The sequence below is a fragment of the Cebidichthys violaceus genome, unplaced genomic scaffold, assembly GCF_023349555.1.
Source record: "Cebidichthys violaceus isolate CVI_PGR_0920_01 unplaced genomic scaffold, fCebVio1.0.p SCAF_14, whole genome shotgun sequence".
Taxonomy (NCBI): domain Eukaryota; kingdom Metazoa; phylum Chordata; class Actinopteri; order Perciformes; family Stichaeidae; genus Cebidichthys; species Cebidichthys violaceus.
This window is the reverse complement of record NW_027176307.1, coordinates 14,364,191-14,392,190: the sequence shown is the minus strand read 5'-3', so window position 1 is coordinate 14,392,190 and position 28,000 is coordinate 14,364,191. Positions and strand designations below refer to the sequence as shown.

Genomic DNA, 28,000 nt, shown 5'->3' with positions numbered 1-28,000 from the left:
AATGAGGATGTGTTATGATAGATTACTGTAAGAGACCTAGCAGTTTATCTTATATGTTATAAAATAATATAAATATGAAGCAGTTTATATAATATATTAAATATATTTTCAGTTTACATAAAATGTTAAATATATTATAAAATAATATGAATATAAAGCCGTTTATATAATATATTAAATATAGTATATATACTATATTAAATATGTTATAAAATACTATAAATATCATGAAGTAATATATTATTTCATGGCAGTGTTTTTAAAGGCATGCACGAGGCCTTAAAGTGAAATTCCTTGAACGTGTAGTTTTGTATACACGTAGAAGGTAGATTGTGATCATGTAAAACCCCGGTATTTCCGACGCCTCGTGAACGCATCAGCAGATGCGGGTCTTATTTGTTCCCTCCAGCAGGAGGGCGTTCCTCCGAACAACATCCACATACAGTGTAGCGAATAAAGCCGGCGTGCGTCCGTCATATCCAGACGCTGTCAACGCTTTGTGTGTCTGTTTGTTGTTGTTTCATCTGAAGAGTTTGTTTGTAACTCCCGGATCGGGGCCTTCCTCCATGTTCGCCCTCCATTGGTGGACGGGAGGAGGAGGAGGAGGAGGAGGCCGGGCGGAGGAGGAAGACATGGAGGCTCTCCGTCTCTGCAGAGGCAGTGAGCTGTAGGACGGTAGGCTCGCGTTGCGTTTTCTCCTCCTCGTTAAGAAACAATGAAAAGAGCGAGAGGACAGGTCAATGCGTCGCGAGACAGCGGCTCGTGAGCGAGCTCCTTCTGCTTTCTAGCTGGACGCGTTTTCCTCCACGTCGTCGTCAAAATAAAAAAAAATATTTTAATCATTTAAACAAAAATCCACACAAACAATAATGCTCTTTACATCTGGTTAAAACACATATCTATGTATCGTTCACTTTAACTACATTTAGTGTCGCTCATTGAAAGCCTCTGTGCAGTTTATTTATTTTATTTTTTTCAAGCATTAGGTCAGTGGCCTTCAACGTGATGAGAGACACATCCACGCACCAACAATACACAAATAACACCGCTCAAATGTCACGCGTGATGGAAATACAACACGTGTGCAAAACACAACGGGATGCTGCAGCGAGACACGGTTCCTCATCTGTGTCAATACTTTATTTCTGCTGCAAGACGGTTATGGATCCGCAGAGAAATCTGAATTTTGCGATCATGTTTTTAAGGTAACATACAGTGGTGGAAGTAAAAGTAGGAATACTTCCAAAAGTGAGAGTAGTCGTCGTGCAGAATGTTATTTAAGGAGTTGCATATCTTCTATTACTGGATTATGATTATTAGTGATGCATGTGTTCATGACTTTATTGGTGCAGCTGGTCAAAATGGGGATGATTCTAAATATTTAAATATATTGCAAATCATCACTGCAGGATCTTTAAAATAAAAAAGTTTGTTTCTTCATCAGAACGTTTCACAAACGTATAGAAATGTGGATTATTAAGACTCTTGCAACCATGTAGGAAGCGTTACAGTACATGAAACCTGTGTGTTGTTGTCTGTGTGTTTCCAGTGGTGAGTTCTACGGGGGGGTGTTGTCTCTCCTAGAATGGACCCGGCTCACGTCGGAGGGGACATGTCACCTTTGTATGTGCCCAGAAAACGAAAATCTGTGCAGTCACAACCCAAAAGTGGAGTGCCATGTCCAGGTAAAATAAAATGAAAAGAAGCAGCAGCAGCAGCAGCAGCAGGGTACAGATGATGGTTCTGAAAACCTGTCACTGGTTCTGAATCAAGTTAAATGTTCCCTCCCAACAGTTGTTCAGCGAATACCAGACAGAACCTGCGACTTGACTTCAGTTGGGTATCCCAAGGTGAGAATGACTCAATAAGTACCCAGCATGCAGCCTGTTACATGCGACGATGTGTGATTTAAGCAAACCGTCCAGATGTTCTGAGGAAACGTCCACCTCCATCTGCTAATACTCCGAATGTGTTAGCCGTGTGTGCACAGCTGGAGCTCCGCTTCACAGTTCTGTGCTTGAATGTTTCAGAATGACGAAGCTGAAGCCCAAGACTCTCTGAAGATGAAGAGAACTTACGGTAGAAAAAGGTAAGAGGCGCGTAGCTTTGCGTGACGGATACCGACGTTATTACAGATGTTTATGATGCTCTACAGACAGTATGTCTGGTGTCACTTCTAAAATAATACGTGTTGATGGATTGTTTTTTCTTCATCAGGTATGAGGACCTCCAGAGTGTTTCCACAGGAACAGTAGATTACCCGACCACCAGCTGCTCGGTGATGTCATCGGGTGGCCTGGCCAATGGGGCGGACCCCGGGTCCATGGCCCCGCCCACTGCAAGGCTGCCTCCGAGACTGGTGGGAAAGGATGCGTGGCCTCAAGGCCCCGAGGCCAGCAGGGAGCCGCCCCAGCCTCAGGACCACGGCTGGAACTCCGGCAGGGACCGGGGCCCCGACGCCTGGGCCCCGGGTCGAGACCGACCGCAGGAGCAGGTCTGGAACTCCGGCAGGGACCGAGCGGGACACTCCGGTCAAGAACAGACGTGGATCCCGGGCAGGGACAGGGCCCACAGCGGACCGGACCAGGCCTGGATGACGGGCCGGGACCGGGGCCCCGAGCAAGGGTGGGCGGCCGACAGAGACCGAGGCCAGGATCAGGTGTGGAACGCGGGCAGGGATCCGGGGAGAGACGGGCCGTCGTCGGGGCCAGAGCAGGCGTGGGGGACTGGCCGAAGCCAAGACCAGGGCTGGAGCAACGCCAGCAGAGACAGAGGGCACGTCTGGAGACCGGGTACGTACTAGAACCCCTTACAGCAGCACCTTAAAGAAACCAGCTACAACTCAGGATGTGAATAATATAAAGACTTTGTTGTTTACTTTGTGTTCTTTTTGAAGACTTGAACATGAAGAAAGTCCTCAGAGTGGAGCTGGAGCGAAGCCCTCCGGTTATTAACTTCTCACAGCCACCAGAGGGCCGAGACTCCTGTGAGTTACCGTCTGGTCTCACATTTAACGGGTCGAGAGTCAGACATTATTATTATTATTATTATTAAATGACTGTCCTCTAATGCAAATATTTCAGATTCCGATGCAGCCAGTGTGGGCGAGGCCTCGACAGCTCCGCCCATCGAGGACCAGAAGCCCCCGGTCCTCTCCACCAAGAAGGAGCCTCCTACCTATCCTCCAGGTGAGACGACCGCCGGTTCATCTCTGAGCAGGAAAAATCCATCCCCTGTGTCTCTGATTAGCTCAGTCTTTAATTGAGAGATTAGCTCCTCCTCCTCCTCCTCCTCCTCCTCCTGAAACATTTCCACTGCGTAAAGTCACATCTTCTCTGTTGTCGACGTCCTCCAGGGAGTCAAGAGGAGCGATGGCAGCTCCAGATCGTGGCCAAAGGCAGAGTCACCTGTCCAAAATGTAAAAGTGTGAGCAGGAAGACTGTGGAGGGGCTGAAGAAGCACATGGAGAACTGCAGACTGGTGAGCATCATGTTTCTACATGAACACCGTCTGGTGAAGCCCTCACTCACACAGCACAGAAGTAGAGTTACCTCTGAGTACCAGGTGGAAGAAGTACTCAAATACCACAGTCTAAAAGTTCTGCATTCAAATTGTTACCGCAGTAAAAGTACAGAAGTATTATGAGCAAAATGTACTCATTGTGCAGAAGAATCTTTTTCAAAGTGTTGCGTTATTATAGATTATTCTGATTTCATCACTAGTTGATGTTCATCAACGTGGAGCCAACTCCTGTACTGTAAAGTACAAATAGCTCAAAACTGTAATGTACTTAATTACCTTCCACCACTGCTGAATACATGAATCCGCTGTTATCTAGAGCAGTGTTTCTCAAATGCTAGTATACTAGTACCCCTAGAGGTACTTTGGAGTACTGCAGGAGGAATGTGAGACATTTAAAAAAGTCCTAATTTAAAAACAAATCAGTCATGCATAATTCCTCAAATAATTATACTATAATAAGTCAGTAAAATAATGTAAATATAAGTTCAATTAACTGCATTTTATGTTAAATGTAATCATCAACTGTCTTAATAATCTGGGTGACGTTTGTCCAGACACAGATTAATTTGTGATCATCAGGTAACCACCATGTCACCTAAAATTAAAAATCTTTTTCCGTCTGTACTGATTTAAAGCACATATTCTGTATGAATTGGCACTTTTTATGTGACGTGACTTCAATGCGTCGTGTGCAGCAACCCTTCACCTGTCAGCACTGTGGGAAACAGCTGAAGTCCTCGACGGGGATGAAGTACCACATCATGGCTGACCACAGCCACCTGGTAAGACTGAGCTCCTCCGACCCCTGTTGTCTCCGCGTTCTTCCATGAACACATGAACACATGAACACATGAACACGTATACGACAGAAGAAATTACACAAAGTAAGACAGGGATGGAAACACAAAGGAGACAAAAGACTGAAGAGTAGAAGAGTGAGAAAAAGAGGTCCAGCTAAATTAAACATTTCTTGGATTGTCGACCCAGCATGAACACATATATTCTTATATATACACACAATCCAATGCATGTTATTGCTGGCTATTCATAACCACAATGTGTACGAAGGGGGGACCACTCGTCTCGGGTTCCTTGAAGTTCTTTGGCTAGCCTTTGAGTGGTGCTTTTATGTGACACTTTGTGGAATATTTGTCTTTGCTGATTAAATCGTATGAGTGTTAGTTGACTCAGGACAGCTGTAGTAATTGTGAAGTATGGTCCAGCTTTCATTAGAGCAGACGTGTTTTCTTTGCATCTTACAAAACGTTCCAGAGGCCTCTTTTTTTTCTTTTTTTTTCAGCCCTCAGCAGAAGATGCCAAGGACCTGGACGACCGCGCCATCAAAGACAAACTGCGTAAAATCCTGAAGAGACTGGGCAAATTAAAATGCTCTAAAGAGGTACGACTACGAAACGGGAGATTTATTAATATATACGGTCAGAAAGGATGACGAATCCACGGTGAAATGGTTTTCTTCTTCTTCTTCTCTCGTCAGGGCTGTAACGCTGCCTTCACCAGCATCATGGGCTACGTGTACCACATGAAGAAGTGTGGGAAGGAGGAGTCCGAGCTGGAGAAGATGCTGCTGAATTGCTCTCACTGCGGGAAAACCTACAAGTCCAAAGCCGGTCTGGAGTACCACCTGAAATCAGAGCACGCTCCTGTGAGTCCTGCGTTTTTTTAATTTTGTGTGTCGATTCAGAATGATTCAGAACCGTTTGACCCAATCGTTTAAACACTCCGGTTACCCAGACGCCCCAGAAGAGCGAGGAAGACGAGGCCCTGAAGGCCCACAGGGAGGCGAACCCGGAGAGGACGGCCAGCGGCCGGGTGCAGCGAGCATCGGCCCAGGTGGCCAACTTCCACCTGGCTGAGATCGCCAACAACGATCTGCCCAAAGACTGGCCCAAGAGGAAGTTCCAGTCGGACCTGGTGCCAGACGACAAAAAGGTGAGGGGAGGTTGTCTCGCAATGGAAGGCTGACAAATTTAGTTTTTATCAAGTTGATTTGTTTTATTGTGTAATATTCCCACACACTAGTGGGAATGTAGGTCGGGTGAGGAGCTGAGGTAAGTTGGTTCACAGCGTTGTGAAGGCCAGACAGACGGTATGTGCTGAAGGTACCGTCACTGACCTCCTCTTCTTCCTTCTGGGTTTATCAGTTGAAATACGCCCGACCGGGCCTGCCGGCCTTCAGCCAAGAGGTTCTGAGGAAGTGGAAGAACGAGGTGAAGCTGCAGAGGAAAGTCCATTGTCCCAACCAGGTAAGAAAACCATCATCGTTTCAAACAAAGAGTTCAAGGTGTCACAGGGTTAGTGATTGATCATCCATTTGGTTAATGTTGTGGGTGAAGTGTCTTTGTTGAAGTGCACGACCCTTAACACACTCTCTTCCTCAGGGCTGTGGCTCCACCTACACCAGCGTGTCTGGACTGAAGGCTCATCTGGGACTCTGCTCGAGGGTACCGCCGTCCAATATTATCGTTGAAGTCAGCTTTGTCAACCGCAGTACAGATGCAGTGATCAGTGTGACCACAATAGGTGCGGAGTGTTCCAGCTTTATAATCATTCCGTGGCTCTTTTGTTGCCTCTCGTCTCGTTTCAGGGCGACTTCGAGGCGGGAAAATACAGATGTCTGATCTGCAATAAAGAGTTCAACTCTGAAAGTGGAGTGAAGTACCACATCAACTCTGTCCACTCACAGGTAACGACGCACCTCACGACCGGTAGAGTTGTTTCCGATACCAATACTAGTACTTCAAAGTAGTACAACACACCTGTGGTTAAACCATTGTTTTCCCTGTTGATGCTGCATTGAAAACAACGAATCTGTGCAGAAATTGGCGAAAGGAGAGCTAGTTAACGTTAGCTGTTAGCATCCGGTGGGCAGCACAGTCCTGCTTTGCTAAAAAACGGAGCTAACGGCTAACGCTGACGTAAGCCAGGTGCTGACTTTGCTGACTTGCTTTGACCCCGTCTCGTCTTTCCAACAGGACTGGTTCGTGACGAACAAAAAGGCCTCCAAGAAGTTTGAGAAGTTCCTCAAAAACCAGCCCAAGGATATTATCCATAATGTGGACAAGCAGATCGTGGATCACTACCACCACCAGCACCACCATCACCATCTTCACCACCTCCAGCAGCAGCAGCAGCAGCAGCAGCATCACCATCATCATCCTCATCAGCATCAGCATCAGCAGCAGCATCTTCACCACCACCACCACCACCACCATCAGCAGCATCTGCTGCAGCTCCAACCCATGCAGCACCCTCTGCAGCCGCTGCATCACCTCCAGCACCAAACCCAGCTCCTCCACCCGGAGCACCAGAGCCTCCCTCCGCAGACGGACGGCCAGCACCAGCAGCCGATGCTCCACTACACCCCTTTGGAGCCTCCTCCCGGAGCCATGTGGGTGGACATGGACCAGGGAGGGGCCGGGCCGGGACCGGAGCAGGCCCCGATCGAGCTGGAAATGGCGGACGGCGAGAAACCCGGAGAGGACGACGATGACGACGACGACGACGGCGGCGGCAGCGGCGGCGGCGGGATGGTGGAGGTGAAAAGGAGAGATAAGGGGGAGAGGGGGAAGGCGGACGGGAAGCGGAAGGATTGCTTTGCCTTCGGTGGTGGTGGTGGTGTTAATACTGGCGGCTCGTCCGGCGAGTCAGAGGTGGAGCAGCGGGACAGGCAGAGACAGATCGACCAGTGGAATCTGAAACGTCCCGGCATCATGATGGAGCCCCTCTCCGAGGCCGTGAAGGCACACAGGAACACTTAAAAAAAAAAAGAAAAAGAAAAATTCAAAACGTCGTCTTGCGTCAGAGCTGAGGTAGAAAAAGACACCGCGGAGCGTCCGAACCTACGTCATCAGCTGTGACGTAGAACTGGTTTACCGCAAGACGAGGAGGAGGCGGACGACACAGCTGCTATTTACGACTTTTAAAAAAAACAAAAAAACACACGTTTAGAAGATGATGACGGGAACCTTCAAAAGAACCTCACAGAGTCAGCGTGGACGTGAGAACACACACACACACACACACACACACACACACACACACACACACACACACACACACACACAGTCCTGGTCCAGAGGCTGTTTCTGTGGTTGTCATTGTATAGCCTTGAGAAAACGGTAGTATAGCGTTTAATCTGTGTGTTTATCTGTGAGCAGATTCTTTAAATGTGTCTCATTCGTTTGAACCCTTCCTGTCTCTCTGTGGTTTTAAAGGGGAAGCGTTCGTTTCACTTCGAGAGAGGCCGCTACAGTGAAGTGTTTTATTAGACTCGTGTCTCTCTGAACATGTTTCGTGCCTCTTAAGTATGATCGGCGTAACTTCATACCACATGTTCACTCTGACGTGGAACTGATTGGCCTTTTTTTTTCTGGGTTAAATTTATGTTTTTCTGGTAAAGTTCAATAGAAAAAGGATTCTTCTCACGCGTAACAACGTTTGACCAGTGACATTTTGACTAAATATATATATATTTATTTTTTTTGACAGTGAATGCAACTTGGCCTCCAAGTGAGCCAAGTCTGCTGGCACAGCTTGTGGCGACGTCTGTGTTTGTGCTTCCCGGTGCGGTTACAAGAGTTCAAACACACATGAAGAGCAAGTTTAAAAGCACATTTCTCTCAGCAAAGCAACGGCTCAACATTTCGGGGAACTTTCTAACTGGATAAAGCTTTAGGAAGATCGACTTGTTAAGCACAGAACGGTTCATTCGTCGACGGCCGAAGCTAGCTCAGCCCCTAAATTATGAACAATTTAACGATCCGTCCGCGCGCTCGTTGTCACAGTTCAGCTCGTTTGCCCCCAAAAAATGTTGCACTGTTCCTTTTTTTTTTTTTTTTTTTTTAAAAAAAGCAGCATCAGTCGGCTCATGTCACGATATCGATTCCCAAGAAACAGAAAGTTAAGTTTAACTAAAATAAGTTTCAGGAGAGGTGATTCCTGCATTCTGTTAACAAGATGTCAACGCGTGAGAACCAGTAATCGACTTAAAGCGGCGTCTTTTAGTCCTCCTCCGCTGATGGAGCTCTGTCGTCGTCGTCGTTTGACGTGAGCTCGATGAAGATGATCTGTTTTGTTTTTTTAAACATTCCTACACAGCAGTGACACAAAGCACGCAAACGGGACTTCCTGTTGGTGAAGGCGATGGACCGCAGGCGACGGGAAGTCAGACGTGGACACAAAGTGAGGCGTTGAACTCGTTCTACAAAGACCGTCATGTTTTCATCACAGAATATTTAACAGATAGCATGTAGCCTAATGTTTATGTACTCTCCTTTTTCTATCTACTATAGTGGCGTACGGTTATGGATGCGCGTCGGTCATTTCTTTGTGACGTTTTAACGCTATTTTGTATGTTTTTTTTTTTGTTTTTTTTTACCATTTTCTTTTTGCATTTATGAATGTGTTTAGTTTCCCCTCTGTTGTGCACATAATTCATAAACTTAACTCATCATTTGAACCCTTTAACCTGCTGACCTGTCTTTAACAAACCATGTGGAATGATCAGCCTTCATCAGATGCCTTTTTGGAAGAGTTTAAAATTAAAAAAAAAAAAAAAAAAACCTCCTTGTACGTGGGAAGTATTTCAAAAAGTATGATTTATGTCAGGCAGCGGTGGAGAACGCTTTATTCTCACTTCCTGTTTTCAGTCATGTTGTGTTAAAACAACACATCTTCATGGTAGCTCAGTGTAGCGACGCGTCTTTCTGTTTTTACTTTAAAGTTACTGTGAGGAAAAAGAACCTCGCGTGTCTCTTCCTCTCTCTACATATTTAACACTTAATAATAAGATATGTCTCTTATTATTATCCATCACTGCAGGTGGTGGTCTCCTGAAATGAAGCAATATCTACTCACACCTCATCGTCGGTGGTTAAACATGTCTATTGGTTGTAACTAAATCATCAAAAGGTTCTAAATCTGCATCCTGTAACCAGCAGAAACAAACGCAAAGATAGAAATCTCCAAAAAAAAAAGGGTGAATGTGACTTCATGAAGCTGCTTCTCTGTTCCTGTTGATCACCGTCTACGCCTCCCTTTGCTTGTTGAAATACTTCCCATGAGCTCTTAAGCTTGTGACCAAATGCTCCGCAGCGTGCGGCGTTCTCCTCAGAGGCCGAGCGTTGGTACTTTTGAGCGGAACGTCGCTCCGGTGGAACGTGAAACTTCTTATTGCGTGTTTTCTTTTGCACCCGGTCGTCTTTTCTGCTGTTCCTTCATTTCTTCTTCTTCTTAGCGTTTGCAATAGAACCAAAACAGATATTACGTTTTCATTATATCAATGGTGATTTTACAATAGAGAGTACAAATGATTCCAAATACTGGGGGCTGAGTCGTGTTATTAACCGTGCAGTAAATTAATGAGGAATAAAAGTAATGTTCTGATGTCTTCATCGTCGTCATCGTCGTCCAGACAGTGAATATAATCTAGACCAGACCTGAATGGCGGTTCAGTCGTGTATCGTTTGTAAACGCACAAATACATTTTTCCTTTTTTCCTTCCATCGTGTGCGACATCATTTATATTGGAGGTGAACTAGTTATGATCTCAGCCGCATTTATGTTACAAATCTGTACATTTAATATGTTGTTTGTTTGTTTGTTTGGTCATAGTAGCAGCATTGTTCTAACCACACGGATGATTAAAAGTTGAATTCATGGTTCATGTCGGGGCTCCGTGTCTTCAGTAACGAGCTCACAGAAACCAATGACACAACGGGAAAGAATATGAAAGTGTTTTAGTGGAATACAATATGAAGTGACAGGGTATGGAAGATAAAGACCGCCTTTATAATTATTTTATGAATGATCATTAATATTCATATGCTTTTACACATTCAAATGTATTTTTACATGATGTTTAATAACGTGTTATAAAATGTTTGTGTTTGGCAGTAGTGAAATAAACATTTTGATTATTTACTTAAAAAGAAACAGAGTAAAAAAAATATTTGATTTGAAGTACATTTTAATGTACAAGTACAACCTTAGTGCATTCAGAATTTTATTTTGAGTACATGAGTGTTGTTTTTAGATACATTTACAAAAATATAAGTTAAAAAGTGAAAGTACTCGTTATGCAGAATGACCCTTTCAATGTTCAGATTATTATTAAGATGCAGTAACTTCACAATGTTCTTTAAATACTTTCATTTGACTCTAAACAACCTGAAGTACTTTGAGAAAATGGAAGTGTGTGTTTTCTGCACTGAAGATAGTTTGAAGAACTAAATAACATATAAATATTAACATGAACTGATGCCAAAGAAAACTACCAACAGTTGTTGTTTCACAGCCTGATGTTTCACCGGTTAGTCGTCGATGCAGATCCATAACACATTCTCTTCATGCAGTAAACTGGACACAGATTTGGGAAATCATCTTTCATTGTTTCTCGGAGGCTTTTGGGAACATTAATAACCTGATGCACTCATAGCCGTCTTTGGACCAAACTCATGTTTTGCCAAATGCTGATTTGTTTGGAATAGAGATCTTTAAAAAAAAAAGTGTGGAAAATAGACTTTTTGTGGTTGAGAGAAACTGCAGACACATTGAATATGGATTTTTTTTTAAATAAAAATGTAATTGTTTTGTATTTAATTTAGTTATGACTGTGGCTGTTATTGCACTGGATGTTTGTGCGGTGGCCTTTAATGTATTTTTTTATTTTATTTAATTTTTTGTATTCCAGCTATTGCTCTCAAAAAATTAACAAACACATTTAATTTGAAGTTACATTTTCAAAGCAGGACTTTAAGCTGTACCAGACAATTATTATTACAGTGTTGTACTACTGCTCTGAATACTTCCTCCTTTATAGAATACATATATCAATATTTGGTTATTCTGTGATTTGAACTCGCGACTGCTACAGTAGCACGCCGATGTGGTTCCGCGCTCTGCCGCTAGGGGGCGGTGTGGGTCACCATGCCCGTACAGTAGCATGGCGGTCTAAAAGCGGGCAGAAAGCGACTTTCAGCCGAACCGGAATCAGTGGACACGGCGCGCGTGGTGTTTATATTTTAGTTACCGGTTAAACCGGCTGGATCCATACATCCGGTACGTCTCCGCGGCTCCGTCGAGGTTGGGATTCGATCCCGAGTAGCCAAACGCCAGCGTCCCCCGGATCCGGTGTACGAGGCGTTTCAGCCTTCGCCACTGAGCAGTTGAGCCTCTGGTGCACGCAGGGTAAGCTTTTAATGGCCACCAGCGAGTGTGTAACCCGAAGCGTCTGTCACGTTACCGGCCGATTTAAAGAGGGTTTACGTTACTTACCGCTGGTGTAAGAAGACACACACACATACACACACTCCACTGGCCACTTTAGCACGTTTAGCATTAGCTGTGTGGTGTTAGCTCAATAGCACACTCGCTGCAAATCACTTGAGTAACTTGCTACTCGCATGTGTGCTATTTGAAACATATGCCGAATTGATGGGTGGTTCAAATATGACACGTATAGTCATATATCTGTGTGTCTATCGATGATTTACACGTAAGAATGCGGAAGAAAACATAAAACTGTCACAAAAGCCGATGAGGTTTGGTGTACTGGTCTCAGATAACGCGATATTTCCACAGTAAGTGTTTTTAAACTACTTAGCAATGTGTACTAAAACACAATAAAGACCTCTGAGGTCATCATTTATTGTCTGTACAGGCTGTTGAGTTGTGACTGTCCAGACCAGAAGAAGAGGAAACACTGAAGTATGATGAAATATTACTGAATGTGTACAATCACACACAATGTGTTGGTCTGTGTTGTGTCAGTGAGGAGGAACCTGCTGCACGAGGAGGCGTCTGACTAAAACCAGCGCAGCACGAGGAACCCGGGGCCGATGGATCCCGTTGACTCTGGACAAGGTACCGTTTACATGAGGTTACTATCTATTATAAAGGAGTCATGAGTGGTAACAATGTTGTTTGACATTATTATGTACTGTGACGTATTTGTCATGTTGTTATTGTTGTTGTTTTGTATGTTCAGTGATTAATTCAAGAACATGCATTCATTTTTTGTGCCTTAATGATTCATTTGGGAGCAAAAATGATTAATTTGTTTGCACAAATGGCTAAATCAGGAGCATGAATTACCCGTTTGTGCTCACTTCACCTTCCACATTATACATATATTGGTATATTCCTGTAAGAGTAACCTTTGGTGAAGCTATGCTCTCTTAATTGTGTTTTTGCTGCATGTTTGTATCAACGCAGGGCGAGAGAAGCCGCCGGGTTTAACCCCCAGCTCCAGAGGACGACAACGGAAGAAAAACACCAAATATTGTGATTATGAAACCGATGAGCCGTCTGAACCGCAAAGTAAAAAACCCCCACAAAGAACGAGGTCGGGAGGAGCGGCTTCTAAAAGAACTCCGGCAAAGAGCGGCAAAGCTGAGGATGCCACGCGACGGACCGAAGACGTGGAGCGAGGAGCCGCCGACGGGACGCCTCGGGAGTCCGATGGGGAACCCTCGGAGGAAACCCCTAAGAAGGCGACGAGAGCCAAGAGGACCCCGGCGAAAAGGACTCCCGTTAAGAAAACTCCCGCCAAGAAAACTCCCGCCACCGACGGGGACGGTGGGGTCGTAGACGCTGTGCAGCTGGAAAATGGGACGCCAAAGCCGAAGAGAAAGTATGTGAGGAAGCAGCCTGCGAAGGAACCGGTTGCAGAACCCCCGCGTGAGGCGGCTCAAGAGGATCCTCCGAGAGAACCCGAGGAGGAGGAGACCACACCGAGTGGGCGCCACAGGAGAGGCGCCGCTAAAGCGTGAGTTACATGTTGCATTCATCACGCAAAAAAGTCAGTTAAACGTAGAGGTACCGGGGTTTGCAAGTCCAGACACGTGATCTCAGGGCGATGTAGTGATTCCATCTTAAAAATGCTTCTCCAGGGCGTTGAAGTACCTCCACATTTTGGCAAAAGAAGTGCTCAATCATCCCAGCGACGAGTCCGGCTCCCAGCCAGAGTGCAACAGCGACGTCCCCGGCAGACACTCGGCGACGGAGCGGAGGAGTCTCAAAGGTACGGCGGGAGTCCAGCCGGAGGTGTCTCTCGCCACCAGCTGAAGTGAAGACCACCTGCATCCTCCCGACAGCAATACTTACAAAAATTATTCTTCACGTTCACGCAGGACGTAAAGGCCAAAAGAGGAAGCGGTGCGACAGCGACGCCGCGGAGGATGAGGACTTCGTTCCCGGCGGTGAAGAAGAGGACGTTGAGGACGTCGAAGACGAAGAGGAGGCGGCGAACTCTGACTCTGACTCCGGGTCCGGTGGAAGAAGTCCGGCCGCTTTTCAAGTCCGCAAGATTCACGTTAGTAGAATCTTCTGCTTCGTTCTGCTTCTCGCCTCCTTAAATGTTGAGAGACGGGGACTCTGTGGTCTCTGCAGAACGGTTACTGAAGAAACACAACTATAAACTCTTCTTCTTCTCTTCCTGCAGACAGGCCCGAGTCCCAAAACCTCCAACGGGCTCACCACCAACATCATGAGAACGGTTTGGGACGCCACGAAGACGACCAAGAAGTTGTAAGTAGCTTCGCTCACGACGTAACAGTTGTAATAACAACGTAATAAACTGTGTGTATAAAGTGTGTGTTTTCCAGCCGGGAGCAGCACTACAGCAGCTGGGTGTTCCCAGAGTGGGTTCCCTCCACCAGTGCCTGGAACCTCGTTCCACCGAGGTAGTTCACCTTTAACCTGTGTGCTTGTAATCGTTGAGACGAGAGAACTCCGAAGGGATCAAAAATAAAAGTCGCACCGTATTTTAAAGGAGCTGCGTTTAACATCCAGAGCGTTAACGTGCATGTTGGCGCACGTGAGCCGCTCTGCTTTCTGCACGGCGGTCGTTGACGGTGTCTCATGTGTTCCTCAGTGACTTGGAGAAGTACCTTCCTCAGGAGCTTCAGTCGGCTGCTTTCAGAGTGTCCCGAGAAGGCCTCAGCGAAGAGGAGACGCCTCTGCAGAGACTCAGCAGGTTGGAAGGACCCAAGCGTTTGATTATATACCTTTATATATATATATATATATACATATATGTATATATATATATATATATATATATATATATATATATATATATACATATATGTATATTCCTGTTTTTAAATGCCGCTCTGTTTTCTGTCTTCCAGGTTCGCGGCGGTGCCCGCTCACCCGGACCGCTGGGACATGCTGCTGTATGCAGGTGGACCGGTCTGGGCTATGGAGTGGTGTCCCACGCCCGACGGTGCTCCGGCGTCCCAGCGCGTCGCTCTGGCCTGCCATCGGGGGATGGACGACCAGCACTGCGTCAACAAGACGCACGGCGGCGCCGGACTCGTCCAGCTGTGGGACCTGGGCGCGCTGGAGTACGACAGCAGGTAGAAGCCGACGCGTGTGAGCGACGCTCGTGTTTTTATTTTCATTCATTGCTACTCTTGGTAATGAGACCTCTTTCGTCCCCGCAGACCGGACTCTCGGCCGGCCTTGGCCTACGGCTTGGCCCAGGACGAAGGCTTCGTCTGGGCTCTGAAGTGGTGTCCCGCGGGAGGCTGGGAGCCCCCCAGCTGCGGCAGGAAGGCTCCGTTCCTGCCCAGACTGGGTCTTCTGGCGGTCGCCACCTCCACCGGCCTGGTCACCATTTACAGCCTGCCCCACCCGGACGCTCTGCACTCCAGCACGAGGCAAACTGGTGAGACTGTGGCCATTTTTATTTGATGACAACAGGGTTCTCCTTAACAGTAGAAATGACGCACAACCCCTGACACCCAGGACATGAAGTGTGTCTGGTGGTCAGTAGAGGGCAGTGTTGCCTCTTATAAAGCATGAAGTCGGGTCGTTTTGGTACCTGGTTCCTGCAGTAAAGCAGAGTCTTAGTGGTGGTTTTTAGATCGTGACAACAGCTGGACCACGGGATTCGTTCACATCTCGCTGAACCCCGCCCCCAAACCAACGGCTGACTTTTTTATTCGTGTCGCACACTTCCAGCTTCATCGTGTTTCTGCACCAGCTCACTGCTGCATCCTCCTATCTCGTCTTAAAGGGCCTCACCCAGCGCTCTCGTCCATCTCCTGGACCACTAGTCCAATGATCCAGAGACCAGTTAACCAGTTACTTTCAGCAACACGTCGTTTATTTCTAAACAGGTAAAGATTTCGAGGCCGGTGGAATTGATTATTATACTTATTATTGACTCATTATTCAATATTAATTAACTGTCTGAAAATATGGAAATATGGCCGTCACAACTTCCTAAAAAAGCCAGGATGACGTCTTCAAATTGCTCCTTTTATCCGCGATTAACGGCAAACGCTTGAACCAAAGAATATTTGGCATTATTGATAATAAATATTGTTTAGTGCCTGGGGGGGGGGGGGTCCTATCAAACTGTTTAAAGCAGTTAACTGCTCCTCTGAAACACTTGAACACACACACACACACACACACACACACACACACACACACGATGCCCTCCAGGAGTGTGTGAGTATATGCTGACATTAGAGAAGCTGCAGCCTGGGGTCCGGATCACGGAGCTCTGCTGAGAGAAGACTGGATGAATGAGATTAATGGGGCTCTTATCTGCCACATCCATCATACACAGGGACACGGTTATGTCTACAGTGTGTGTGTGTGTGTGTGTGTGTGTGTGTGTGTGTGTGTGTCTGTGTGTGTGTGTGTGTGTGTGTGTGTGTGTGCAGCCTTAATCTGATTAAACACTGCACCAGTCTAAGATCATAGCGTTTCTCGTATAAAACCCACCTCTCACACATTTCATGGTATCACAGTGGACACACCCTGCCTCCACCCATTAAGCGTGGTGTTATGGGGCGTGTCCGCTCTGTTGCACGGTGCAGCGCCAGGGTTGGGGCTGATATAACGACGTTCTTATGACTTAGGACGTCTTGCTGAATTCAATTTTTTATTATATATTTAATTATGCTCTCGCAGTCCTAAACCACCACGGAGCTCCTCTGAATTAAATGAAGTTCTTCTACATTAACTAGGACTAACATTTGTATTTATTTTGATCAAACACGAACATCAGCTCCATTATTTGCAGTGCAGATTCAAACCGTTCCCTCCATTTTTACCTTTCACAATAAAAGCCCTAGATAATTTGGATTACGCCCGTCGCCCCATGTTGTTTTTCCGCAACCAGTGAACAGGAAGTGACCATATCAGGACTGAGGAGGAGTCACGTAGAGACGCCGTATACGTCTCTAGCAGAGACCTGTCAATCACTGTGTAGCCCCGCCCCTAAAGCATCCCCTGCTTCATGGTCTGTTTGACTCTAAATGTTCCATAATGCACTAAATGAACATCATGCTGTATTGAAGAAGACTGTAAACTAGAGATTGAGACCATAAACTCATGTTTACAATGTTTACTGAGGGAATAAATCAAGAGAGAAGTAGAGTCATTTTAGACTAGACTTCTATACAACCAGAGGAGTCGCCCCCTGGTGGACACTAGAGAGAATGCAGCTTTGAGGCGCGAAGCTTCGGCTTCACTTTTCAGACCTTGATTTATTGTATTACACGTACAAGAAGGAGTTATAAATATGCAAAAACGCAACTGCCTTTACTTAGATTTAAGGTCACCCTCATAGGCGTTCATATTTTAATAAACAGCATATTGGGTAACAACAGACTCTATTACACTTGGCTTGGTTTTACTCTGAGGGAAGAATTCCCAGTGCAATATGGACATAAAAAGCCATATAAAACCTGACATTTCCATGCTTTTCTTTTTTCTTTTCTTTTTTCTTTACCCCTTCGTGGAGTCTGGTTTCCATTTTACTTTGTAGCTGTGGGTCATCGGCTCCAGCTTCAGAAGAGCTCCTCCATCAGCCCCCTGCTTCCAACCGTAGGTTATCGTTATTGGAATGAAAGGTTGCTGAACACACACACACACACACACACAGACCACTTGATCTAATACTGAGCTTTTAAACTGAGTCATAGCTGCGTCTGATAAACCAAATACAAAAGCCTCTAAAATGTATTTAAATGTTTTATATTTTATTAGGTTACGTTTTCTGTTACGTTTTCATTCCCTCTCATCAGTGAAACAAACAGAATGTGAGCTAGCCTTTCATATTAGATTAAGTGTTATTAGTCGGCTACAATCATCGGCATTCAGGCTCCCTCGTGTGGCTCAAAGGTGTACTGCAGATGTAAAAGTCAACGGTAGAAATTCAATGGAAGAATTCAGCAAATTGCCGACCCTTGGGAATCGAGTTGAATATCTTTACGTCTACAAGTTAGCAAGAATAGCATCCTAGTAGAATTTAATAATATAATTCATGAACAAAAAACAACGTTAAGATTCATTATTAAAACCAAAGAGAATATTTACGGTAATGAAATGTTAAATGTTAAACACTCACATGAGCTAATCATTTGATTGTTTTCAGGACGTTTATTTCTAAAGGTTTTCAACATACGACTCCGCTGTCACGTCTAACTTTCAGCTGCTGACCTGGAGTTTAATTTGCGAGCAGAAAAAAATTACTTTTTCATCAGCTCGACTTAATTAATTAAAAATGAATTTAGAACTCGCCTCAGAGAGGAGGAGGAGGAGGAGGAGGAGGAGGAGGAGGAGGAGGAGGAGGAGGGACGGAGAAGGTACAGCAGCATCTAACCAAGAGACGACCAGAGGACTCTTATAGCCCGACATGATGAGCACTAATTCAATGCAGATTAGCTATCTTACACGAGTGGGAACAATTCAGTATCGGGTTAAAGGTGAAATTGGCTTGTGTGTGTGTGTGTGTGTGTGTGTGTGTGTGTGTGTGTGTGTGTGTGTGTGTGTGTCCTGGTTTCTCTCCAGCAGCCCAGTGCTGTTTGAGACAGATAATTATAAATGTCTTTTGTCCGTCCGGTCAAAAGCTGCAGAATAGGAGGAGGAGGAGGAGGAGAAAGACAAAAGGGAGAAGGAGAGAGACTGCGTCGTGAACGCACATAATTTACAGCGCCGCTCTCCGTCAGACAAGGATCTATAATTGAAATGACAAAGAAGATGCATCGGCGAGCCGGTTGTTAGTGTTAGGAGCCATGAATTTTAGGTCTAGTAGCCGACGCCCCTCGTATCCCGACTGTCAATCATCATGGAGGGGGGGGGGCAGTAAAGCCAAGATGAGGTGTTTTTTTTTTATCATGTGTTGTACTTACATTCACCACGAGAACCAATCCGTTATCAGTCTTCAGTTGAGGCCTTCTACGTTGGGTTCATGGTTGAATACCGGACTGTCTTCATGTAACATTGGATCTATTTATGATTATTTATTCCCACTCCCTTTAGTAATGCACTCTAATATCTGGTTATATGTAATATTACAAGTACTCAAGTACTGTGTTAAAGTACAGAGTTACTTTGTTTAGGTGTTTCCATTTTATCCTACTTTATACTTTATACTCCTCTAGATTTTGAAAGCCGGTATTATTGTTTACTTCCAAATATCGATTTTGCAGCGATTGCAAATTTCTTTTCAAAGATTCCAATTTACAATTTTTTAAAAGTCTGACCTGTCGATTCCCATTTTTTGCCTATTTTTTTATCCCAAGAACTATTATTGACATCAGGACTCCGGACTTCCAAGTCTTGGAACCAAAAAAAATATAAATAATAAATAATTATATTTTATTTATTATTTAAATAAATATAAATAATACGTAAATAAAGAAATATAAATATAATAAAAATAAATAAAAAATAATACAAAAAATAATTTCAACCGTTCCAAACTCAGAATAAAGCTTCAAAATGTCATTTTTTTTGTACTTTTACGTTATCATCATCTATAGTGTGGATAGAAGGAACAATTCAATTGATTCAAATGCTTTGATTGATCAACACTTTTTTGGGGCGTCAGTAGTTTTAATGACGTATTATAAGTTGTTCAGAGCCAGTGTTAGAAAGTTACACAGCTCATACTTCCATCTCTTGAAGTAGAGCTTGAACGCACCGTAATGCAAGTCAATGCAGCCTCCGCTAACGTTAGCTGTTAGCTGTGATTCCTCTGAGCAGCATGATGGGAATGAAATATAAATATCGTAGATTTGGTTGTTCCAAATGTGTTTAATTAAGGTTGTTTCTCCACGGATTACTTTGGAGCTTTGAGTCTTCTTCACTCACTGAAAACGGCTAAAGATCAGGACTCGATTTAGCTCTTCAGAGGACGGCATAAAAGTGTGAGTGTGAGTGTTTCTAAAGGCTGAGGCGAGTTGATGGAAGGAGGACGCCGTATTGATCTGAACACTGGGAGGAGGAGGAGGAAACTAATGATGGGGAACAGTCAGACGCCTTTTTTTAATTTATTTTAGTTATCGGATTTTAACTTCATTAAACACAACGGTGGTCGTGGTTCAGAGGAGGAGCCCCGGAGACGCCGCGTCTGTCCGTCTGTCTCTGCAACTGATGGACAGATTGCTGTGAAGCTTTCTGCGTGTTATCATTCTGAATTTACATAAACGGAGAGAAATAATATCCCCATGTTGTTGTTGTTGTTGTTCTCCCTGCATCCTACGCTTAGTTTTCATCCTCATCACCAACAAACATAAAGTGTGGTTCACGTTTCTCTCTGCAGGAAAAGCCAGTGAACAACAGTTGCCGATTTACCAGGTAGGCTCTGCAGACGCACACGATAGGTTTATGAAATATACCTAATCTACATGACGATATGATATCCTGCCGTTTTACTCGGCGTTTGGCGATCTCGTTCTCTGCAGGCAGAAGGAGTGCTGACCCTGAAGCTGGGCTCCTTCAAAGCCCCTCGCCGTGAGAAGAGCGGACAAGTCCTGTCCATGGACTGGCTGCCCGAGAAACCTCACAACATAATGGCTGTCGGGTTTTACGACGGTATGAATTGGTTTCTTGAGAGACGTTCTTGATCGATTGTGTTCAGCGTGTGACAGAACAAACGGATGAAGAGTCTGAATCCCTCTCGGGTTCCTCTCTTTAATCCGTCTTCGTGGACTGTTTTCTGTCTTTGTTTGGTCTTGTGTGTCACATTGTCTCTCTCTCCGTCTGTCTCCAGGTGTAGTAGGTCTGTGGGATCTGTCCACAAAGTCGCCGCTGTTGCGGTTGAAAGAGTCGGAGTCCCTCAGCCTGCTGCCCTACCGATGCCTCCTGGCCCACGACAACGGCGTCCGGGCCCTGGCCTTCTGCCCCGCCTCCAGGTCAGACTCCTCTCAGCCGTATGTGATGTCACCATGTAACCTCTTTGGACGGAGCTGCAACCAGTAGAAGAACGTCTGAATCAATCGTGACTCAAACTCAGACCCGGTTTGGTGTTAAAGTTAAAGCATATCTGAAGCTCCATCTCTGGGACTAATCCATTGTGTCCGTTACTCATCATTTTGTGCTTCACACATTTGATCTTCTGCAAAGGTGTTCAACCTAAAGTTGAGCGTCATACGTGAATAAGAAGATGAATCCTCCAGAGAGAGAAACTCAGAGGACACATATGTGGATCACTGCTCTTTAATTAAACAGTTGAAGGAGATAAAACTACATCTCTCTCTGTCTCTCTCTGTCTCTCTCTCTCTCTCTTTCTCTCTGTCTCTCTGTCTCTCTCTCTCTCTGTCTCTGTTCTACTTTTCTCTTCTCTTCTTTTCTTCCACCTGAACAGTTTGTCTTCAATAAAAACATTTTTTTTTTTTTTTAAATGGACCAAATGGACAGGAGCTCTTTGTCCTTCTCTCTCAGGTTCCTGTTGGTGACGGCAGGAGAAGACCGCTACGTGAAGACGTGGGATCTGAGGAGGCTCTACCATCCCATCACGGTCCAGAAACGCTACCTGACCAATGAGGTCTACTGGCCCCTGAATGCACCCGGAGTCCTGCTGGCCCAGGAGAACGCCTACGCAGCGTAAGGCTCTTCTCTTTTTTCCCTTCTCCGTCATCAGCATACATGAGTGTCTTTGTACTTTTCCCTATCGTGGGATATTGATCATTAAAGTCACCATGAGGAACTCTGAATCCGGGTCATATACTGAGACTTCCACACGTTTCTCTTCTCTCTGTTTCTCTGTGTTTGAACTCTTGTCGGTTGTATTTTATTTATTTTTTTATTTAGGCACGGCTCACAGGGAGTGCATTACTTTGACCATCAGTTGCGCGCCATCTTCGCAGTTCCTCGGACCGGCACTCTGTGGGTGAGTAATATCAGCCACGGTACCAGAACACCTTTAGCGTGACCCAGACCACACAACGATATAACCCATTGGTTCCTACTGAAGACATAAAAAACGGCGTATTAATCTATCTTTTTGTATGTTCTTCCTGTTTGGCTGCAGTCCATATCGTACACCGAGTGGTTGAACAGCGTGGTGACAGCGGACAGCCTCGGCGAGGTGATCCTCTCCCTCTTACCTCAGATCGGCATCATCCCTCAATACATCAAACGCACGTTAGAGAGACGCTTTGTAAGTTTACCGCTCTCCTTCTTCTTCTTGTACAAAACATTTAAACGAGGCATTTTTCAGAGGAGCCCACACGACTGTATTAACGTTAACGGTGTCTTCAGCCCGTCTACCTCACGTCTCTGGTGCCTCACGAGACAACTGGAGACGACAATCGAGAGATGGGAGGAGTCGAGGAAGAGGAGGGAGAGGAGGGAGATGCCGTCGAAGAGCAGGAAGGAGGAGAGAGCGAAGGACCGGATGCTGGATCCGCAGGAGGGAACGAGAACGGGAGAGATGGAGGGAGAGGGAGAAAGGATGAACGTCCTCCTCTGAAGTGCCAGACTTACAAAGAGGCCGTGAAGAGGAACTGGCTCCATCACGCTGACAGCGACATGGTGGGTAGATTCAACACACTTTCACTTACTCTGTCTGGTTCTGACCTCGGGTTGGTAACGTTGAGAAATGATCCAACCCTAAAAAGAAAACACTCACTCTTTTCAGAATGAAAGTAGCTAGCAGCGCTCGCTTTAAAAGTTGCTAAATCTAGAGAGAAAGTCGCCAAGTCAGCAACACCTCCAAAGCCCCTCCCCCAAAGTTTATCATAACGAAAGTGAACTACAAATATGGCCCCTCGTTTGGAGCCGGTAGCCTTATTATAGTCATTATAGTGCATCTTCTCTGTAAAACATGGACGCCCACAACAAACTGGTGTTCGCATAGCAAGTCTCTGAAAATCGTAGCGCGTCTCCCTCCAACTTCTGCCGGCCGACGCTACACTACGATTGGCCAGTCTGCCGTTGAGGGGGGCGGGACTTAGCAAAGGGTCAACTGAGATCCTGAAAAGCATCTAATTATTGGTTTGATAAAATGTTAAATCAGTTCATGAATAAACTGTGTTACAGTATAATGTATTCCACATTGTAGGAAACTAGAAAAAGTTCAAATGGCTTCACAATAATCGTTATTAGTTATTAAAGCTGTTTGTGTAACAATATCATAATCCTCCGACTTCCAGCGGACCTTCGCGAAAAGCGAGAAGCGACCTTTGTGGAAACGCATGAAAGACACGGAGTTGAAGACGAAGCTGAACATGGATGAGATGCCCTTAGGTGCACTACACAAGGTATCCACACACACACACACACACACACACACACACACACACACACAGGGCAACGTTAGAAAGGAGGGAAGTGAAGGAAACAGGAGGTGAGAGATGTAAGACGAGCCTCCTCAACCCTCTCTCTCGTCCTCTGATGGGCAGCAATAAAGACAGGCAGAATGTAATGATGTGTAAAATGAGAAAAATGTCGGTAGGAGGGAGGGAGGGAGGGAGGGAGAGACGGAGAACGGCCATTTGAGGATTTGATGTGTTTAATTTTAAGAGGGGCAGAGTGGAGGGTGTCCCCATGGCCTCTGGGACGAGATGATGGACGGCCACTTCAAGGGACAATCTCAAAAAAATAAAACGCCGCTGGGTTTGTGAACCGTTTTTCTCTTTTGGTCTGAAGGGGATAAATGGGTTCTAAAGAGGAAGAGACTGACTCTGGAAGAGATAAGAGGGGGGGAAGAATAAAACAGGAGGCACAGCGGGAGGATTTATGGTGATGAAGAGAGGAATAGATGAGTGTCAGTAAAGAAGGGGAAGAAGCTGGCAGTGATATCGACTCGCTGAGAGCTCAGAGTGGACGGAAACTCCCTGAAAACAAGTTGATTTAACTCACGATGAAGGAGATTCTAGCTAAACACAAAAGTCATTAGTTACGCTGATGACACAGTGTTGCACCTGTCCTTGTCCTTTAGACTTAAACTCAGTATTTTCTGTGCCATGAATTCCAGATTTGTAGCGTTTCCTTAATTTAAGATTTAGTAGAAACTAGTTCCTACATGAAACTGCTCACAACAAGGTTTGTGGATTATCTTAAGGAACCTTGAGTAAGAGACGGTGATGTTTGGTATTTTTGGGGGTACTTTGGAGCACCACAAGCTGAGGGCCATCTTGTTCCACTCTGTTATCGTTTTAATTGGTGAAGCTTTAGGAGGCAAATTCTGTTTGTCCTGATCTACTCTGTTTTAGCCTGACAATAGTGAGAATCAGGTTTAAAGAAATATTGTAATTTCCTTTTGAAGTCACCGTTTTAGCACATCAGAGACGTAAACAAGTCGATTTTCCCACAACTCCCTGCAGCTTGACAATGACAAAACCAAAATGTGCGAGTTGGTCTGTACGCAGTCATTTGTTGCTGCTGTGAGAAACTTGACCGACGTTGAAAATGGAAACTGACCTCTGGTGACTAGACGTTGTTCTTCCTCCTCCCCTCAGGTGCGTTTCAACCCGAACATGAGCTGCCACACCTGGTTGGTGTCCGGGGGCCAGTCGGGGCTGGTCAGAGTGAACTGTGTGAGGGCTATGAACAGCTCCCAGGCCAAGAAGATCATAAGTGTGAACCAGGACCAGTTCAATGCATTGTACTCTCCAAAAGACCAGGAGGAGCTATAGCAGGAGTTCAGCTTCACTCCAGAACCAGAAGGTGGATCACAAACACACAAGCCTGCAAAAGAGTATTTTTAAGAATAATTAAAATAACGTTCCCTCGGCACATACAGTACACATCCGATGCTTTTCAAGTGGGCCTGATCCCGTTTCAAGTGTCCAAAAGACCAGCGATGTTCTTAAAAGTGTTCCAGGTTGACGGAGAGCCTCGGGTAAGAATTTCCGCCTCCGCAAACCGTTTTACTTCCCCACCAAATGTCTCACAGACGCACTTTTTTTCTTTATCAAAAGCGACAGTTTATTTGCTTCCAAGAAGTTTGAGCAGCTGGCAGTTAAGTGCCTTGCTAAACATTCTCCATTAATGCACATTGATTCCTTGTCGGCTTTTTCGGTTGCTCCACTTTCTCTTATTTTATTTGGCCGTGCGAGTTGCAAACATGGCGGTGAATCCGTTTTTTTTGACAGCAGTCCACAGTAACAGAAATGTTAAACTATCAGCTGCGTTCACTCTTAGAAAATCAACCACTCTCAGGAAAAATACTGAAAACCTGCGGCTTTTTCAAATCAATGTTAACAATAACAAAAAAAGTGTTCGCTTTTGCTGACATTTAGTGGTTAAAGTTGTCAACAGTGATGTAGAAGTGTATTTTAGGGTGTGTCGGTACGCCGTGACATCACCGGGAAGGGTGTGGTTAACGGTGCAACAGACTTATTTATTAAAAGAAAAGGTGATTTTCCAACAACCTATTTTTCCCCACTTCTCTCAGGGTAATGCAAAGCCGACATGACTGATAATTCTTCTATGTGTGTCACTTCAAACTAAATGCGAGAATCTCGGTAAACATTTTCGTGGTCCTCTTTAATCGGTAAAACATTCCACCGCAGCTTTTTTTTTTTTAATTTGTGTCTTCAGCAAGAGCGTGCAGCAACGAGGATAGCAGCAACGTAATTCAGTCGAGCAAAACACCACAGCGACCGGAGCGCAACAATCATCGTGTTTGCTAATTATTTACCGTGAAAGATACACTTTCCTGATTTTGACGCCAAAATCTCCCCCCCCTGCTTTTACTGTTGATGTTTTAAACTGTGAACTGTGCTGTTGAAACATCAACAGCAATGGAAAATTGTATCTTTATAAAGGAATAGTTCACCCAAAAACAATACTGATTGCATAAAGCTCTCACCATCATAGGCTCCACGGTCCCAGAGAGGTTTTCTATTGGACGGTGTTCAGCAGAGCATACTTCATAAAATATCTGGAAAGCTTTCAGGACATTCCTGTTCAAGTTTCTTGTATCCATTGTATCCTAACTGTTGCTGAATAAAGACATTTTGTGGATTAACCGCTCATGACCGTTGAAGTCCGTTTGCACAGATTTTCTTTCTTTTTGAAAATTTTCTCTGGGACCAGAAGTGCTATTTACAATTTATATTGTTTTTGCGTGAACTATTCCTTCAAGTCCATCTTTGCTGCTGTATTTTTTTTGTAATTGGTCATTGTTGTCTTTTATCATGTTCAGAACAACTCAGGCTTTTAACTGGGAGGAAATACTTGACATTATTTTAACGTTTATAAACGACAAATTTATGTATTTTTCTTTCATGGTTCTTTTCTCTACTTGGTGTTTCAAAGGTTTTGATTTATTATTTAATTAGAGCAGCTGCTGTATTGTCACATGACCTCATCTATGTTTCAGCGTCAAACAAACTGAAATATAAAAAGTTATTGTTTCCAGAAGCGGCTGTTTGTTTTTTAGAAGTTGTCTGAAACACTTTTCCTCTGAGTTTAATTAGGGGTTTGAAAACGTCTCTTTTTTTGTTGTTTTATTTAGTTTCAGAATGATGTTTAATAAGCATCATGATGACGCTGTCGGTTATGACAACGTCTCGTTATTATCGTTAACTTGTTAATCTTAAAAACAAATTATCAAATGTACAGCATCTTCTCTTCTTCTGTTTTGCTCTGTAGCTATTTTTGAAATGTTACATAATAATAAAAAGTTTTTTGCAATAAAACAAAATGTTTGAGTAGATATTAAAGAACGTCCGTGAAACGATCTCTGTAGCTGTTCTGGAGCTTTCGATCACAGCGCATGATCTTCATCAGCAGACGGGGTTTGACCACATATTTCTATTCAAATATTTAAATTTGAAAGTTTTAGTACTGAAGAACAATACAACTTATAAATTGTACGTATGAAGTCAGTCTGCTGCTGTAAAAACGATCGAAATCACCGCAACAGCTGCTATCGGAACCAATAAATAAAGTGTTGAATGGCCTTAAATGTTCAATACAAAGCACTTATGAATATTGATAAATGTATTGTTCCTGTTTTAGGATTAACATAAAATAAGTTTGCCTCTAAAATGAGCGTAACATCGTCGACCTGCTACATCGAGTCAATGCACATCACCAAAAGTAATCCAGCCTCTTTCCATCATCTGCAATCTTTTTATTTCACGTTACAAAAACAACTCTTGCCACACATAAAAATGAAATATCAAACATCACAGATGTGACTTATGTGGAATTATGCAACATCACCAGCGCACATAGGACAAATAGGACCGATTGTACAAGTATTTACACATGTATACACAAAATCATACACAGAAAATACACAATATTTGACATATTTACAACAGTCACACGGAGTATAATTGTCACGGGACGGTAACGGCACAATACAGGGCATTCTCAAACATTAGACTTCCATAGTGAACAAACGAGAAGGAAAGGAAATGAAGAACTTCAGTTTGCGTGTTTATCAAAACTAGTACGGTAAAATGCATTGGTCTGTGTTACATTCACTTTGTTGTATCTTAGCTGTTGGGTCCGTAGATATTCTCATTTTGCATTATTTCAAAAGGAAAAATGTATTTTAAATATACAGGATCTCCTTAAAAATTGGTGAAAATATAGAATTTGAAAGAAGAAGTCTTTTGATTAATCCTCCGCATGGTGTATCAACATATTCTGATTGGCAGTTGAACGAGGACACTTCATCACTGTACATGATATTGAATAACAGCTAACAACCATGCAAGTGTTCGGATCAGAACGGGCGTCGACTAAAATGTACAATTGTCCTTTCTTTGAGAGCAACGAACAACATCGAGACTTTTACAGCAGCTGCGGAACATTACAGGCATGTCGACTGGCTTTTCTTATGGTTGCAAGAATGATCCCGATTATTCTGTTCACTCAAGTCCAAAGTACCGACCGGCAGGTTTTCGTGGTCCCCAGAAATCCTAGAACTAAAGCGCGCAATCTCGCTCCCCATTTCCTTCAACGCACAACCTTTTCTTTGCCAGTTGCCAACAACCTGACTAAAGAAATTGCTGGAAAAGCTGCAGGCTTGAGAAGCTGGGAGGCTGAATGGAATTGCTTGATAAATGCCTGGGAGCTAAGCCGCATTGCTGTCTTATGGAGACGTATGAAGAGTTGGAATGATACGGAAAGTGGGCGGGATATGTGTAAACCATGAAATGTGTTGAAAGGAGATTTATAGTGTGAGGGTTTAAGCGAAAGGGCACAGTAAAGGAGACGAGGTGACATTCAAGTGTCTTAGTTA

The 28,000-nt window shown here is 44.4% G+C and overlaps 2 protein-coding genes across 2 annotated transcripts; both read left to right on the top strand.

The window, feature by feature from the left end:
• Positions 1 to 423: 423 nt before the first annotated feature.
• On the top strand, positions 424 to 10,205 carry znf512 (zinc finger protein 512). Its single transcript, XM_068709040.1, has 16 exons — positions 424 to 675; positions 1,550 to 1,685; positions 1,795 to 1,850; positions 2,031 to 2,089; positions 2,218 to 2,792; positions 2,897 to 2,986; positions 3,084 to 3,188; positions 3,356 to 3,480; positions 4,218 to 4,304; positions 4,823 to 4,921; positions 5,018 to 5,185; positions 5,275 to 5,472; positions 5,685 to 5,786; positions 5,922 to 5,984; positions 6,128 to 6,226; positions 6,516 to 10,205. Exons 2-16 carry the CDS (start codon positions 1,586 to 1,588, stop codon positions 7,299 to 7,301), a joined length of 2,712 nt encoding a protein of 903 aa, XP_068565141.1. The 5' UTR covers positions 424 to 675; positions 1,550 to 1,585; the 3' UTR covers positions 7,302 to 10,205.
• Positions 10,206 to 11,532: 1,327 nt separating this feature from the next.
• gtf3c2 (general transcription factor IIIC, polypeptide 2, beta) lies at positions 11,533 to 26,411 on the top strand. Its single transcript, XM_068709038.1, has 19 exons — positions 11,533 to 11,730; positions 12,313 to 12,405; positions 12,757 to 13,309; positions 13,434 to 13,564; positions 13,674 to 13,855; positions 13,985 to 14,070; positions 14,148 to 14,225; positions 14,417 to 14,518; positions 14,676 to 14,903; positions 14,991 to 15,214; positions 20,114 to 20,148; positions 20,256 to 20,385; positions 20,564 to 20,705; positions 21,235 to 21,396; positions 21,604 to 21,682; positions 21,824 to 21,952; positions 22,054 to 22,326; positions 22,947 to 23,054; positions 24,255 to 26,411. Exons 2-19 carry the CDS (start codon positions 12,381 to 12,383, stop codon positions 24,429 to 24,431), a joined length of 2,844 nt encoding a protein of 947 aa, XP_068565139.1. The 5' UTR covers positions 11,533 to 11,730; positions 12,313 to 12,380; the 3' UTR covers positions 24,432 to 26,411.
• Positions 26,412 to 28,000: the final 1,589 nt, after the last annotated feature.